The 15171-nt window shown below is 38.4% G+C and overlaps 1 protein-coding gene across 1 annotated transcript in view; it reads left to right on the top strand.

Annotated features, from left to right (window-relative positions):
• The window catches only part of USP35 (ubiquitin specific peptidase 35), a 124609-nt gene that overhangs the window by 25744 nt on the left and 83694 nt on the right, over nucleotides 1–15171 (top strand). Inside the window, exon 3 of the mRNA XM_053705077.1 lies at nucleotides 2568–2697. Coding sequence (XP_053561052.1) covers nucleotides 2568–2697 — 130 coding nt within the window. The remainder of the gene's footprint in view (nucleotides 1–2567; nucleotides 2698–15171) is intronic.

The following is a 15171-nucleotide window of genomic DNA, read 5'->3' as shown; positions in this document are numbered from 1 at the left end:
TGCAAACCTGTAATATCAGCGCTATTAAAGGTAAGCGTTGGAAATAACTTGCAAGTTATTACCGAGACGCTCATAACGCAAAACTCGTAATCTGGCCGTTTGGTTTTATTTTTATTTCACAGGTATGTTTGTATTTATTTTAACTAGGTAGACTAGTGTCAGAGTTTTTACCTGTTTTGTTTGCCATGTGCTGCTGGCAGCCATTTTACTCACCTCTCTTGCAGACTATGGTGCATTGTGGGGATGCTGCTCATTTCCTGCACTTCATTTTATGGCCAGACTGGTGTGCATCATCTGTGTGAGACAGGATGCAGTCTCAGAATTGTGATGTCATCACTTATTATTTAAAGGGCCTCTGTTCAGTATGCTTTGCCTTTGTGTTGTCTCAGACCTGTTTGTGAGATTTCCTGTGTATTACCTGGCTGTCTGACATCCTTCCTGGTTCCTGATCCCTGGCTTGTTCCTGACTCTGCTGTTTTCCTTGTTCCTGATTCCGACTCGTCTGACTATTCGCTTTGGCTCCTGACTCTGCTCGTCTGACTACCAGCTCTGGTTTTGACTCCTGGCTTGTTATTTGACTTGTGGACTTTTTATTATTTTTTTGCTATTAATAAAGGTGTGATTATTTTTGCACTTCTCATCTCAGTCTGATTCCTGGCACCCTGACACCCATGTATGGACACAATATTTCTATAAATTAACCTTAACTCAAAATGAATCACTTAACAAATATCCCACATTAATTATTTTTTTTTTTTGAAAAAGAAACTTTATTGTAAATCAACAGCATTACAGCATGGTATTCAATGTACGGTTCAGAGACTACAGTATATTGTTTCATCCCAGGAGGGGCTTAATAGTTCTGAAGTAAGTTGCCTTCACAGTTGATCGCACATTTGTGGAGGGCACATAGAAAAAGAGGTATTGACCAGATAGTCCACATGAAGATACAGAAGGAGGGAAAAGCCTCCTCAGCCTTGTCTCTGCTCATGCTTGCAATGTCCCGGGCAAGGCTGATATCAGTAAATGCTGTAAAGCCTGAAAGCATATCTTGCCGGAACTAATATACCTCACATACTGTAATAACTAATCTATACCATACATGCAGATAAAACATCTTCTATCCAATTTGGCTCACAAACTGCTATATGGTGGTGGGTATCCCACATGAATTTTACAAGAACAATTTGTATTTAACCAGCAAAATATGGACTACTAACTTAACAATGTTTAGTTACTAACATAACCAAATAGTAGTTATAATTCAATATAGATATATGTATATTTGACTTTATTTGTATATCAGTTGATAATTAGTCATACTATTATTTGATTTTAATAGAATCATATCATTCCATATCTAGTATATCTCCAATGTTGAGTGTATAAAAACATATGCTATAATTCACAGCACAAATTACATAGGCCTTTATATACCAGTATCTACTAGTCATATTTGGAACCTAATTTTCCCACCAGATTCCTAAAACAAAGATAAATAAATGTAGTTTTATTTTGAAATACAGTCAAATATTTTAAATTCATCAATACAGCTACCCATGCAATACAGCACTTATCTAATATAGTATATCAGGCATAAAGTTATATCTCCCGGACCAATGTATATATTATTTATATAATCAGAGTATTTTAAATAGATCTGATAATTATACAATTCATATATTTAAGTTTTAATCTTGTATGCTTTCAAAATACACAGGTTTTAAAAGACTTTCTTAGATACTTTTTACTGAGACGAGGACTTTAGGGTTTTGTATATTTAACTCAGTATGGAATAATTAACACTTAGATGATAGACATTTACATTTCCTGGCCATCCTGGAAATGTATCTCAAACGGCAGACTTCCGGTCTCTCTGACTACAGGAGGTCTATGATGAACTGACCTTTTAGGCAGGAAACTCCATATATGGGCGTTCAAACCTGAGAGTGCCATGTGATAAAAATCCCTTTAAAGTGACCTGCCTTCACTATTGGGACAAAAGTTTATTTCCTTTTGTTCTTTGAGGCATCCATCTGTATTTGAGTATAGCTAGGGGGAGGGTCTGTGTCTGGTATGTAGTTTAAGGCCTCTTTGAATAGACAAGTACTTTACAATTTCAAAACATTTGTACCCAGGGTTAATATTTTAAGATAAATTAATTATTTATCTATATAATGCATATATATGTGTATATTTATATATCTTATATAATGTCACTCAGCAATACCCTGACAGAGCAAAGCACTGATGAAGTTAGTTGGTTATTGTTTTTGTTTTTTTTCACCATGCAGATGACAGTAAACAGTGTAGCTATGGAATACAGAGCCTTACTCTGCTGATTTTAAGAAATTTTGAATCTTCTTTTTTTACACAGATATGTTCAGGTGATATTGTTTCAGATTTTTAAAGTTATGCTGTATCACTTTCAATTGATTTATCATATGGGTATTATGTCCCTTTAATATTCTTTTTTGCTATCCCAATCATTATTATTATTTTGATAACACAGAATACTTTAGTTTTCATCATAATTTTCTATAAAATAAAATATTTTCTCTTTGCAGGATGATTGATTGGGTCGCATGGCCTCTTGGAAAAAACATTGACAAGTGGATAATTGCCTCACTGAAGGGACTTGCTGCTGTGAAAAAGTTTAGCATACTGATTGAAGTTTCCCTTTCAAAAATTCAAAAGGTCAGTTCTCAATTAATTAATTTGTATAAGCATCCACCAGATCACACTAAAATCAAAATTAAACTTTCATGATTTCTGTGCCGTGTCTATCGGCATCAGAACGAGGCTCCCATTGGAGCCTATGGAAGTGCAAAGCTTCCATGAAATGTGAACGCAAGCTCGCCTTCGCATTGCGCTGAACTTCTAATACCAGTGCACAATGGTGTGCTCTGGTATTACAAATAGAGTGCAAATATCGCGCTTGGGTAAGCGTAATTTTTTGCTCCCTTAGTCCTTAAGTGTGCATATTTAAAAATAAGAATAAAATTTTCTTCCAAGAACATTGGAATGTAAAATATTCATAATGCACTTCTGGTTTTGCACTGTAGGTCTAACGCAGTGTCGAGTTAACACACATTAAGAATTAGTCCTCTTAAGGCACGTTATGTAAACATAAAATATAGAAAAAAGGGAGCATGTCTGGGCAGAGATGGCGCTCGGTCGCATCTTCAGAGGCTCCTGCTTAAAATGATTACATTTACTGATTAACTTCAAATATATGAACTTATTCCTCAACTAATCTGATGGGATAAACAAACTTGCATCTGAGCTGCAACTAAAAGTCATCAGGATAACCTGCATTAAACTAACGAGCTCTGAACCGGACCACCGGGGCCTCGGGAGGTGAGCTACTCGAGAACCCCGGCACCCCGCCCCGGTAACCCGGGTAATTCAGTCACACTATAGACTGCTCCCTCTGCCAATGCCTGTCAAAATGGAAGAGCTATATACAGTGCTAAGAGCTCTACTAAGGGACTTGGAGACCAAAATTGATGGTAGCTCTTTAATGATCTCATCTCTGTATGTAAATCAGTAAGTGATCGGGAAAACTCCTCGCCAATTGTATATTCGTCTGGATCGGACGCCATTACTATCTCTCTACTGCCAAATAACATGGGCCTAACACAGACTGAGAGGCTGTCTGATAAGACGGAAGTAGCCTACACGGACCAACACTGCGGAGGAGCCATGAACAGCCAGCAGACCCTGCTATGTATGTCTGCACTTCCTAAGCTGAACAGGTCCTTTGCAGATGGAGGGGGAGATGCGGCCGGCCTCCCCGATAGTTGCAGGGACTTGACTCTATTTGCAGACCACATGGGAAATGCCCTGAAATCTCCAGGATCCAGTTCTAGGGTATTCCCTACTTTGGGGATTGCAGGAGCTGGTTTAAGGAAGCCTCAAATTAATAAAGGGGACAGTTTATTGTAGACCACATTGGCCATTCAGCCTAAGCCCCCCTGGATCAAAAGGTGTGGCGTGGGATGAAATTTGTTTAGCAGCAGAGCTATTACACATTTTTATGAGGGATAGAAGAAGACAGCTTGTTTCCAACAGACTCAGAGACTGGCCCGCCAATAGAGACTCTTTTTATATTTTATCTCACTACCAGATCAGATATGAGGTGGGAAAGAGGAGATATACGTGGACAATCAGAACTAAATAAGCCCTTTCACTTAGCCACCCTTAGCCATGCTGTGATGGATGTCGGAGTCCCATGAATCACCTAGAAATAGCTCATAAATGCTAGTTCGCACATGTTATTTATATGTAAATATAATTTCTCTATGATCGCATATTTAGTCCACAGACAACTTTTAAGTTAAAAATCGGAGCTGATTAGGAGATGGAGAGGTATGATTTACATAACCTGGAGCCTTAGTATTACTCTTTAGGAGTTGGCGGTTCAGAATCATTTTGTATGTGACACGTGAGACATACAAGATACACACAACGTGCCAACATAAACAGGTATATCAAGAGTGTAAATGGGGATCTCTAGCCCATCACATATATGCCCTGACATGCCGCATTTCACTGCCAGCCACATCCAAAGTTAATTTAGGCATTCATTTCTTCTCCATGCCACATAGTGGGCAGCCGTCTCACATTTACGACCAAAATGTTTTCTTCTTGTTTTATTTGTGAGAAATGGTTTAGATGAAAATACTATAGTATTTGTTCCTTATACATATTGTTATTTTTGAAACATAAGTTAGCTTGGGCTTTTTGATCCTTATAAGTTTTAGGGCTCTTTAGCTTGCTATATACTCCAATATTATTAATCTCCCCCTGGCAATGGATTGGGGTATTATTTGAACTCTAAGTCTTTCTATATATTTGTACATTTTTGTGGCTCTTCCACCAGTAATATATACTACAATTCAGTCTATAGTATATTAACTCAAGCGGTGCTTACCCGCTGATAAATTCTATTTATATTTTATTTCTATTATTACTATTATGCCTTATCATATTGGCAATCCAGTTATTTTAATTTCTACTTAGTATTATCTACTTCAAAGTTTATTATTTATCAGAGGGCCCAAAAGTGGCCGCAAATGTGACTGTCACACCTTTACCATTGCCTATATCCTAGTGGCCTATGAGTGGTCTCCCAAATAGTCACGCACATAAGATACTAATATTATAAAATAGAGATTTCAGTAGTCATTATTGTGTCATTCATCCTTTTCATATTATTTGATAATGTTATTATCTCGTTGAACTTTGGTCTATATTGTTATTTGGCAACCAATGTATGTTTTCTTTTTTCCACGAAATCTCAATAAAAAATTATTAAACAAGCAAAAAAAAAAATAGAAAAAATAATAATAATAATAATTATTAATAATTATTATTGTTACTGAAAAATATAAATTTTTCAATATTTTGGGCCAGATTACAAGTGGAGCGCAAACTTTTGCGCACGATCGATAAGGAGTTTATTGCAGGGGTTTGTGCTTGTCGTGCATACCGCTGGTATTACAAGTTAAAAGTAAACACGATTGCAATCAAGCTAGAATGATTACCGCAACTTCAGAGCTCTGGTTAACTGTTTCACAAAATATAAGAGTTGCACAAAACACATTAAAAATACATTACAAACAGCTAGATTACGAGTTTTCAGCGCTATAGGGAAATTAACGATCGCAACAAAAGCAGCGTTATTTCACCTCCCTATAGGGCTGCTATTACAGGTTTTGAAAAAGCAGGCTTGTGCGGGCGATATGGTGGCGTTGAGCTCCATACCGCACCGAAATACAAGCGCTGCTTTGATGTGCTTGTGCACAATTTCCCCATAGACATCAATGGGGAGAGCCGGCAAAAAAGATGCCTAACACCTGCGATCGCGGAAACAAAATTTCCGTAACGCAGCCCCATGTCTATGGGGAAAGAAAAAGTTATGTTTAAACCTAACACCCTAACATAAAAACCACGTCTAAACACCCCTAATCTGCCGCCCCTGACATCGCCGCCACCTACATAATGTTATTAACCACTAATCTGCAGCCACCTAAACAAAAATATTAACCCCTAATCTACCGCCCTTAACATCGCCGCCACCTACATTACAGTTATTAACCCCTAATCTGCCGCCCCCAATGTCGCCGTCACTATACTAAAGTTATACTAAAGTTATTAACCCCTAAACCTCTGGCCTCCAACATCCCAAACACTAAATAAATATATTAACCCCTAAACCTAACCCTAACGTAACCCTAACCCTAATGTAACCCTAAGCCTAAATCTAACCCTAACACCCCCTAACTTAAATATAATTAAAATAAATCTAAATAAACCTTACAATTATTAACTAAATAATTCCTATTTCAAACTAAATGCAAACTTACCTGTAAAATAAAACCTAAGCTAGCTACAATATAACTAATAGTTATGTTGTAGCTACCTTAGGTTTTATTTTTATTTCACAGGTAAGTTTGTATTTATTTTAACTAGGTAGACTAGTTAGTAAATAGTTATTAACTATTTAATAACTACCAATCTAAAATAAATACAAAGTTACCTGTAAAATAAAACCTAACCTGCCTTTCACTAAAAACTAGCAATAAATAAAATTAAATAAAATTATTAAAATACAATTTTCTAAATTACAAAAAAATAAACACTAAATTGCAAAAAATAAAAAACTAAATTATCAAAAATAAAAAACGAATTACTCCTAATCTAATAGCCCTATTAAAATAAAAAAGCCCCCCCAAAATAAAAAAAAACTTATTTGGGGGGGGTTTGTTGGTTGGGTGGTGGGTTTTACTGTTGTGGGGTGTTTGTATTTTTTTTTACAGGTAAAAGAGCTGATTTCTTTAGGGCAATGCCCCACAAAAGGCCCTTTTAAGGGCCATTGGCAGTTTAGTGTAGGCTAGATTTTTTTTTATTTTGGGGGGCTTTTTTTAGATTAGGAGTAATTTGTTTTTATTTTTGATAATTTCGTTATTTTTTTGTAATTTAGTGTTTATTTTTTTTGTAATTTAGAATTTTTGGGGTTTAGTGGTTAATAGGTTTATTATAGCGGCGGTGTGGGCGGACGGCAGATTAGGGGTTAATAATCTTCAAATAGTGTTTGCAATGTGGGAGGGCGGCAGTTTAGGGGTTAATAGGTTCATTATAGTGGTGACAATGTCGGGGGCGGCGGAATAGGGGTTAATCATTTTATTTAGTGGCGGCAATGTCCGGAGTGGCAGATTAGGGGTTAATAATTTTATTTTAGGGTTTGCGATGCGGGAGGGCCTCGGTTTAGGGGTTAATAGGTAGTTTATGGGTGTTAGTGTACTTTTTAACACTTTAGTTATGAGTTTTATGTTACAGCTTTGTAGCGTAAAACTCAAAAACTACTGACAGTATAGGGTGTACCGCTCACTTTTTGGCCTCCCAGGCAACTCGTAATAACGGCACTATGGAAGTCCCATTGAAAAAGGACTTTTTAAAAAATGCTGTACTGACGTTGCGTGATGGCCAAAAAGGTGTGCGGTACACCTATACCTACAAGACTTGTAATAGCGGCGTTAAGAAAAAAGCAGCATTATGAAGCATAACAATGCTTTTTCACTCATAACACAAAACTCGTAATCTAGCTGATAGTATAGTTACATTTATAATAACACTATCTAATAAAAACTATTAAACAAAATATTGCACACAAAGATATGAGAACTCAGATGTTAGAAAAAAGGCAGGCAAAAGGCTTTAACATTGAGATACATACAGTACATATACATGTCTAAAGATATATATTTATGTGTGTGTGTGTATATATATATATATATATATATATATATATAGTCATGGTCAAAAATATTGGCCCCCAAGTATTTCTGTCAGATAATGCACCACTTCACCCAGAAAATTGTTGCAATTACAAATGTTTAGGCATCCTCATGCTTATTCCTTTTGTTTGTATTGGTATGACACAAAAAAGTGGAGAAAAGAAAACAAAATCTGACACATTTCACGCAAAACTCCGAAAATGGACTGGACAAAATTATTGGCACCCTCAATTTAACATTTGGTAGCACACCCCTTGGGAAAAATAACTGAAACCAATTGCTTCCTGTAACCATCAATGAGTTTCATACACCTCTCTATTTTGGACCACTCTTCTTTCGCCAACTGCTCCAGGTCTCTCAGATTGGAAGGGTTCCTTTTCCCAACTGCTGTTTTGTGATATCTCCACAGGTGCTCTATGTGATTGAGATCTGGACTCATTGCTGGCCAGTTCAGTACTCTCCAGCGCGTTGTATTAAACCATTTATGGGTGCTTTTTGAAGTGTGCTTTGTCCTGCTGTAAGACCCATGACCTCTGACGGAGACCCAACTTTCTGACACTGGGCCCTACAATGCACCACATAATTCTCTAGTAGTCTTCAGATTTCATAATGCCATGCACACAGTCAAGACATCCAGTGTCTGAAGCAGCAAAGCAACCCCTAAACATCAGTGAACCTCCAACATGTTTCACTGTATTCTTTTCTTTAAAAGCCTCATTTTTTTTTCTGAAAACTGTAGAATGATGGGCTTTACCAAAAAGCTGTAATGTTGTTTCATCTGTCCACAGCACATTCTCCCAAAAGGATTTTGGCTTCCTCAGGTAGGTTTTGGCAAACTACAATTTGGCTTTCTTATGTTTCTGTGTCAGCAGTGGGGTCCTCCTGGGTCTCCTACCAGACACCTAGATTACGAGTTTGGTGTTATGAGTGAAATAGCAGCGTTATGGCCCATAACGCTTCATTTTCCCTAACGCTGCTATTACAAGTCTTGTCGGTATAGGTGTACCGCACACCTTTTAGCCAGTCACGCAACGTCAGTATCGCACTTTTAAAAATGTCCTTTTTCAATGGGACTCCCATAGCGCTGGTATTACGAGTTTGCCTGGGAGGCTAAAAAGTGAGCGGTACACCCTATACTGACAAGATTCGTACCGCCATCTGTCAGTCAGTAGTTATGAATTTTACGTTACAAAGCTGTAACATAAAACTCATAACTAAAGTGTTACAAAGTACACTAACACCCATAAACTATGCTGCTAAAATCCTATTGGCTGTTCCAATCAGCCAATATGAATGAGCTCTCATCCTATTGGCTGTTTCAATCAGCCAATAGAATTGAGCTCTCATCCTATTGGCTGTTCCAGTCAGATGTTAGGGGCAGCAGATTAGGGGTTAATAACTGTATGTAGGTGGCGGCAATGTTAGGGGCAGCAGATTATGGGTGTTTAGACATGGAGTTTATGTTAGGGTGTTAAGTTTTTACATAAAATGTATTTTCCCCATAGACATCAATGGGGCAGCGTTACAGAGCTTTTCATTCCGCGATCGCAGGTGTTAGACATTTTTTTGGCCGGCACTCCCCATTGATGTCTATGGGGAAATCGTGCATGAGCACGTAACAGCAGCGCTTGTTTTCGGTGCGGTATGGAGCTCAACGCCACCATATCACCCGCACAAGCCTACTTTTTTTAAACTCGTAATACCAGCACTATAGGGGGTTGAAATAACCCTATAGAACTCAAAACTTGTAAACTAGCTGATATTGTCCCTTTTCATTCAGATGGCGATGTATAGTGTGAGCTGACACATTTGTACCCTGTGCCTGAAGGTCAGCTTGAAGTTGTCTGGAAGTTGATCGAGGTTCTTTATCCACAATTTGAACAATCCTTTGTTGCAATTTTTGATCAATTTTTTTCTGTTAGTCCACGTCCAGGGAGATTAGCTACAGTGCCATTGGCAATGTTTTGCGCACAGTGGACACAGGAACATTAAGATCTCTGGAGAAGGACTTGTAACCTTGAGATTGTCCATGCTTTTCCACAATTTTTGTTCTCAAATCCTCAGACAATTCTTTGCTGCTCTTTCTCTTCTCCATGCTCAGTGTGGCACACAGAGACACACAACAGAAAGGTTGAGTCATTTTTTCACCATTTTAACTGGTTGCCAGTGTGATTTCTATATTGTCAGCACCTGTTAATTGATATAGGTGAGTTTACTGGCAAATTACAGGAGCATCACAAACTTGGCATGCAATTATTTCTTACAATTTTGAGAAGGTGCCAATAATTTTGTCTAGTCCATTTCTGGAGTTTTGACTGGAAAGTGTCAGATTTGGCTTTTTTTCTCTCCACTTTTTTATGTCATACCAATACAAACAAAATAAATAAACATGATAATGCCTAAATATTTGTAATTGCAACAATTTTCTGGGTGAAGTCGTGCATTATCTGACAGAAATGCAGGGGTGCCAATATTTTTGGCCATGACTGTATATACAGGTAAAACTCGAAAAATTAGAATATTGCACCTTTTTCTTCCATACTTTTCCCTTCCACATAACTTTCTATTAATGTGCTTTGATACAGCACTTTGGGAACATCCAACTTCTTTTGCAATTACCTTTTGAGGCTTTCCCTCCTTATGGAGGGTTTCAATGATGGTTTTCTGCACAACTGTCAGGTCAGCAGACTTTCCCATGATTGTGATTCCTACTGAACCAGACTGAGAGACCATTTAAAGGTTTAGGAACCCTTTGCAGGTGTTATGGCTTAATTAGCTGATTCGAGTGGGACACTTTGAGCCTAGAATATTGCACCTTTTCACAATGTTCTAATGTTCTGAGATTGTGGATTTGGGTTTTCATGAGCTGTAAGCCATAATCATCACAATTATGACAAATCACGGCTTGAACTATCTTGCTTTGCATGTAATGAGTCTATCTCATATATCTCATATATTAGTTTCACCTTTTAAGTTGCATTAGTGAAATAAATGAACTTTTGCACGATATTCTAATTTTTCTAACATTGCGTTACAGGCGAAAAGGCTTGCGGAACACCTATACTGACAAGACTTGTAATGGTTGTAGTGCTGTTTTAAAGGGACAGTCTCTTATCCCCCTCTGAGCTCTCTGTCGGCCCCAGCATCTGGCCCCGTCCGGCCCCACCCATGTCACATCCGGCCCCGCCCACGCCATGTCCGGGCCCCGCCCACATCACACCCACCCGGCCACGCCCACTCCACCACACGCCAGCCAGGTCATTTGGAAGGCCAGGTGTGTTTGTCCTCGCGCGCAGTCTCTACTTCGCATGACAGCTTCGGACAAACACACTTGGCCTTTTTATTATATAGGATTGTCTTGCATTTAGCATTGTTTTGTGCTAAATCTTAAATAACCCCCTGTGCCTGAACACAGTGTTATCTATATGGCCTACGTGTACTTTCTGTCTCTTTGTGTTAAGAGATTTAAAAAGCATGTGATAATAGGCAGCCCTCAGGGGCTTAGAAATTAGCATATGAGCCTACCTAGGTTTAGTTTAAACTAAGAATACCAAGAGAAAAAAGCAAATTTGATGATAAAAGTAAATTGGAAAGTTGATTAAAATAACATGTCCTATCTGAATAATGAAAGTTTAATTTAGACTAGACTGTCTCTTTAACGCTGAAAATGCCATATTTTCAGCGTTAAGAGCCATAACGCACAACTCGTAATCTACCTGATGGAGAATTAATGTACTCCTGTCGGTTTTTGCGCATGTCGAGCAGACATGAGTCGCTACAGCAAATCATATCCGCTCAACCAATGATAAATCTACCCCTTTAAGTAAAGTGGCCTATATTTAATCTTTGCATTTATTAATACCTATTATGGCTTTATATATGACTTAATAATTCTCTATCTTTTTTATGAACTGTTTATATTCTAGCAGATAACTGTTCAGTTTGAAAAAAACAGGGTCTAAATGGTGATTTATATTGTATATGTTTATTAAAGGTTTGCTGTATATAATTTCAAGTTGCGTTTGTCTATTTGCCATACATCTATAACGAAATAATTTGCATCTTCACATGAAGTTATTTGAAATTGCCATATCTTGAAAATTGTAATAATTCATATGTTTCTTTAAAAAGTATGATTTATAACCACAGAGTTAATGTCCTTATTTTCTCTTTCAATAATTGCTAAAAACAACAAACATTTTGGATTAATTATCTTTAAGTTATTTGTTTTTATAACCATTAATATTATAGGTAAATATGCATATTTTTTAATACTGTTTGTTAAAATTTTGCAGTTGCTATCCCCGAGAAAAGAGTTGTAAATTACTGTGCTCTTTGGTTCATATAAACAACACGTGGTTAAACTATATATTTTTAACCTTTTGTCTTGTATTGCAATAAATATAATTTGCCAGTGTAAAGATACAAAAGTAGCCTTTAATAGCCTACTTAATTGCTTTCACTATATTGGAACGATGCCCATAGGCTTATGTTACAAATGTTGCTGTATATATTGTACTTTTTTATGTAATTGTGTGTTTCAAAAACGCTAGGATTTACCATCACTTTAAACGCTAGGATTTACCAGTGCAATAAATAAAGGGGACGTTCAGTCATGAAGGAAAAAAAACTTCATGCTGAAAGTTCCTTTATTTGTCTGCAGCGTTCACCACCCTGAGCACCTCAGGCCGGCCACGGCAGAACGCTATTTTTTAGTGAGGGTGATCTTAGCACACACATACATAAAGATGCACTCTCATACTTACACATGCACATACAGATGATCTCTTTCTCTCTCTCTCACACACACACATGCTCTGTCACTCACACAAACACATTCTCACACACACACACACACACACACACATACATACACACACACACATGCTCTGTCACTCACACAAACACACGTCCTCACACACATACATATACACACACACACAGATGCTCTCATACTCACACATACACATACAGATGATCTCTCACACACACACACTCTGTCACTCACACAAACACACGTTCTCACACACATACACACACACACATGCTCTGTCACTCACACAAACACACATTCTCACACACATACACACACACACATGCTCTGTCACTCACACAAATACACGTTCTCACACACATACATATACACACACACAGATGCTCTCATACGCACACATACAGATACAGATGATCTCTCACACACACACACTCTTTCACTCACACAAACACACGTTCTCACACACACACACACACATACACACACATGCTCTGTCATTCACACAAACACACGTTCTCACACACATACATATACACACACACAGATGCTCTCATACTCACGCATACACATACAGATGATCTCTCACACACACACACACACATGCTCTGTCACTCACACAAACACACGTTCTCACACACACACATGCTCTGTCACTCACACAAACACACGTCCTCACATACATACATATACACACACACACACACACACACAGATGCTCTCATACTCACACATGCACATAGAGCTGATCTCTCTCTCACACACACATGCTCTGTCATTCACACAAACACACGTTCTCACACACATACACACACACATGCTCTGTCACTCACACAAACACTCGTTCTCACACACATACACACACACACATGCTCTGTCCCTCACACAAACACACATTCTCACACACATACACACACACATGCTCTGTCACTCACACAAACACACATCCTCTCACACATACATATACACACACACACACAGATGCTCTCATACTCACACATACACATAAAGATGGTCTCTCACACACACACACACACACTCTTTCACTCACACAAACACACGTTCTCACACACATACACACACACATGCTCTGTCACTCACACAAACACTCGTTCTCACACACATACACACACACACATGCTCTGTCCCTCACACAAACACACATTCTCACACACATACACACACACATGCTCTGTCACTCACACAAACACACATCCTCTCACACATACATATACACACACACACACACAGATGCTCTCATACTCACACATACACATAAAGATGGTCTCTCACACACACACACTCTTTCACTCACACAAATACACGTTCTCACACACATACAGGGAGTGCAGAATTATTAGGCAAGTTGTATTTTTGAGGATTAATTTTATTATTGAACAACAACCATGTTCTCAATGAACCCAAAAAACTCATTAATATCAAAGCTGAATAGTTTTGGAAGTAGTTTTTAGTTTGTTTTTATTTATAGCTATTTTAGGGGGATATCTGTGTGTGCAGGTGACTATTACTGTGCATAATTATTAGGCAACTTAACAAAAAACAAATATATACCCATTTCAATTATTTATTTTTACCAGTGAAACCAATATAACATCTCAACATTCACAAATATACATTTCTGACATTCAAAAACAAAACAAAAACAAATCAGTGACCAATATAGCCACCTTTCTTTGCAAGGACACTCAAAAGCCTGCCATCCATGGATTCTGTCAGTGTTTTGATCTGTTCACCATCAACATTGCGTGCAGCAGCAACCACAGCATCCCAGACACTGTTCAGAGAGGTGTACTGTTTTCCCTCCTTGTAAATCTCACATTTGATGATGGACCACAGGTTCTCAATGGGGTTCAGATCAGGTGAACAAGGAGGCCATGTCATTAGATTTTCTTCTTTTATACCCTTTCTTGCCAGCCATGCTGTGGAGTACTTGGACGCGTGTGATGGAGCCTTGTCCTGCATGAAAATCATGTTTTTCTTGAAGGATGCAGACTTCTTCCTGTACCACTGCTTGAAGAAGGTGTCTTCCAGAAACTGGCAGTAGGACTGGGAGTTGAGCTTGACTCCATCCTCAACCCGAAAAGGCCCCACAAGCTCATCTTTGATGATACCAGCCCAAACCAGTACTCCACCTCCACCTTGCTGGCGTCTGAGTCGGACTGGAGCTCTCTGTCCTTTACCAATCCAGCCACGGGCCCATCCATCTGGCCCATCAAGACTCACTCTCATTTCATCAGTCCATAAAACCTTAGAAAAATCAGTCTTGAGATATTTCTTGGCCCAGTCTTGACGTTTCAGCTTGTGTGTCTTGTTCAGTGGTGGTCGTCTTTCAGCCTTTCTTACCTTGGCCATGTCTCTGAGTATTGCACACCTTATGCTTTTGGACACTCCAGTGATGTTGCAGCTCTGAAATATGGCCAAACTGGTTGCAAGTGGCATCTTGGCAGCTGCACGCTTGACTTTTCTCAGTTCATGGGCAGTTATTTTGCGCCTTGGTTTTTCCACACGCTTCTTGTGACCCTGTTGACTATTTTGAATGAAACGCTTGATTGTTCGATGATCATGCTTCAGAAGCTT

This window comes from Bombina bombina, chromosome 3 (genome assembly GCF_027579735.1).
Source record: "Bombina bombina isolate aBomBom1 chromosome 3, aBomBom1.pri, whole genome shotgun sequence".
NCBI lineage: Eukaryota > Metazoa > Chordata > Amphibia > Anura > Bombinatoridae > Bombina > Bombina bombina.
This window is presented reverse-complemented; position numbering and strand designations above follow the sequence as displayed.